Source organism: Poecilia reticulata, linkage group LG21 (assembly GCF_000633615.1).
Source record: "Poecilia reticulata strain Guanapo linkage group LG21, Guppy_female_1.0+MT, whole genome shotgun sequence".
Taxonomy (NCBI): domain Eukaryota; kingdom Metazoa; phylum Chordata; class Actinopteri; order Cyprinodontiformes; family Poeciliidae; genus Poecilia; species Poecilia reticulata.
This window is the reverse complement of record NC_024351.1, coordinates 1145841-1148116: the sequence shown is the minus strand read 5'-3', so window position 1 is coordinate 1148116 and position 2276 is coordinate 1145841. Positions and strand designations below refer to the sequence as shown.

The window sequence follows — 2276 nt, the reverse complement described above, 5'->3', positions numbered from 1 at the left end:
GTTAGCTTCTGCTGTTTATCGTGTTGACGTAGCGCTTTAGCGTTAGCTTCTGCTGTTTATCGTGTTGACGTAGCGCTTTAGCGTTAGCTGAATCGCTGTATGTGATGAGTGCTTTTGTTTTAGCAAAGCTGTATTTTTAATTACACCTGGAAACGGTGCTTTATTTACCCATTATCTAATAAAAATAAGTGAGTTAAATGTACTTAAACGTATTTATTTTGATGCTGAATAGTTTTGGCTAATAAACTTCATGGTGTTTAACTTTATGGTCCTTCCTACTGAGGAGCCAATAAGAACCAATGCGTAAAATTTCTTCCCTCCACTGAACGAACCTTTACATAAACGAGTCAACGAATGCAGACAGTTCAGTGACATCATCTCTCCACATGTTTACTGAACAATTATGTCTGAGATGACATTATTATTAAATCATCGCGTCTTTCTGCCTCCAGCTGAATTCACTCAGCTCCTCCCTCCTTCGCTGGCCACATGGTTACCGTGGCAGCAGGGATAAACAAACAAGTCCGACACCATGGTATACCGCAAAATATTTACAACACACACACCAACCTGCTCACACTGTGTGTGTGTGTGTGTGTGTGTGTGTTGAGCACAAAGGCCTCAGCGGAGCTGCAGTTGTTGAGCTTCATAGCAACAGCTCTGCTACATTACGCTGCTTTTGTTTCTTTGGATTCGGGAAACATCGAAGGGATGACCTCATCTCTGTCTCACACACACACACACACACACACACACACACACACACACACGCCGCTCTCACTTCTCTGAGGATCGGCAGCCGGAAGCGCCACGGGAACATTTTGCATACGAGAGGCTGCTGCAGAAATGTTGAGATTATCTAACCTGCTGACTGAAGCGCCTCGACGCCGCCGGTTATCAGCCCGGAGCCTCGCCGCGCCGGCTCACCATCACCATTTGACTAAACCTACTTCCTCCTGATGGGGAATCAAAGCTGCTGTTTACACCCAGATGTGGACCTGGACTGATAACGGTTATCAGCTGGTTCATGATCCGCTGACATGAGTCCCAGAGAGTCTCGCTTCACATGCCATGCAGAACTGAGGTCCAGTTAAACAGACGCTCTGACTGCAAAATGAAGCAGCACAAATTCTAAATACTCAACCAAAGTCATCGGGTTCTGATTCATTCATGAAAACAAGCAAGTGAAGCTGCAACCGCAGGAAAAATGCCTCAAAATAACAGCAAGTATGAAACTCTGCAAAACGCAAGTCCTCCAGGCCACCAGGGGGAGCCTGGAGGACTGATTATGCTGCTGTTTGGTAATATTGTTAAAGACGTGAAGTTTTCCTCCAACTTTCTTCTCGACAGGCTAATTTGTTGTGAGCTTCGCTCGGCTTAGTCAAATCACTAATTTAGTTGGTTGCCTTGAACATCTGGTTGAGGTTTTGGTTTCTGACCTAATAATTCCACTTCCTCTGGTCATGTTGGTCACCTGCAGCTCTACAGGAAACCAGGTGTGTAATGACAAATCCTGCCTGTTGAGGGCGCCACACCGTGTTGCAGCACATGTTGTGCTACTGCCACAGGGTATGGATTACGTTAGCGCGTTAGCATTAGCTTCTGGAGCGGGTTTCCATGGAAACGCAGCTGCATCCGGTGGACAGCCTGCCGCGGTCATCAGCCTCTTTGGGTTTGGTGGAGTCCAGAACGGCACTCGCCTGATTGGTTCAGGTTGGTGGAGGCAGGATGATGCTGTGGGACTGTTTCTCAGGAGCTGGACTTTACCCAACAACAACTTTAGGTCTTAGAAATCTGAATGTCAGGATAATCAGGAAACGGATTGGTTTAGACTGAATTAAAAACTGATCAATGTTTCCCACTCACCATGCCGTGGTTCAGCCACTGAGGAATGAAGTTATCCAGCAGCTTCGGGTAGACCAGCTCTCGGTCGTAGAGGTAGAGAGTCCAGAATGTGAACACAACAAACTGGAAACAGAAAAACACAAAGTGAGAAACTAGAACAAAGAAGAACTGGAGAGAAACCAACCAGAGAAGAAGAAGAGCAGAGAATATTGTTCAGAACGTCCACATGGAAGGATGGATGGTCGGTTGGATGAGGCAGCCTTTATGCAGAAAGTCGTTGTTACTATGTGGCTGCAGCTCCTGTTAATTAGGCTTCATGTTTATTACCTCATGTAGAAACAACCAGCTGAACAGAAGGAAAGACGTACTGCTTCTTTAAATGACGTGCTGCGCCTTTAAGTGACGTGCTGCGTCTTTAAGTGACGTACCGC

At 46.2% G+C, this 2276-nt stretch overlaps 1 protein-coding gene across 2 annotated transcripts in view; it reads right to left on the bottom strand.

Annotated features, from left to right (window-relative positions):
* The window catches only part of aig1 (androgen-induced 1 (H. sapiens)), an 11304-nt gene that overhangs the window by 2459 nt on the left and 6569 nt on the right, over nt 1-2276 (bottom strand). For both annotated transcript variants that reach the window (XM_008397056.2, XM_008397057.2), the window contains one exon: nt 1867-1968. In XM_008397056.2, coding sequence (XP_008395278.1) covers nt 1867-1968 — 102 coding nt within the window. The remainder of the gene's footprint in view (nt 1-1866; nt 1969-2276) is intronic.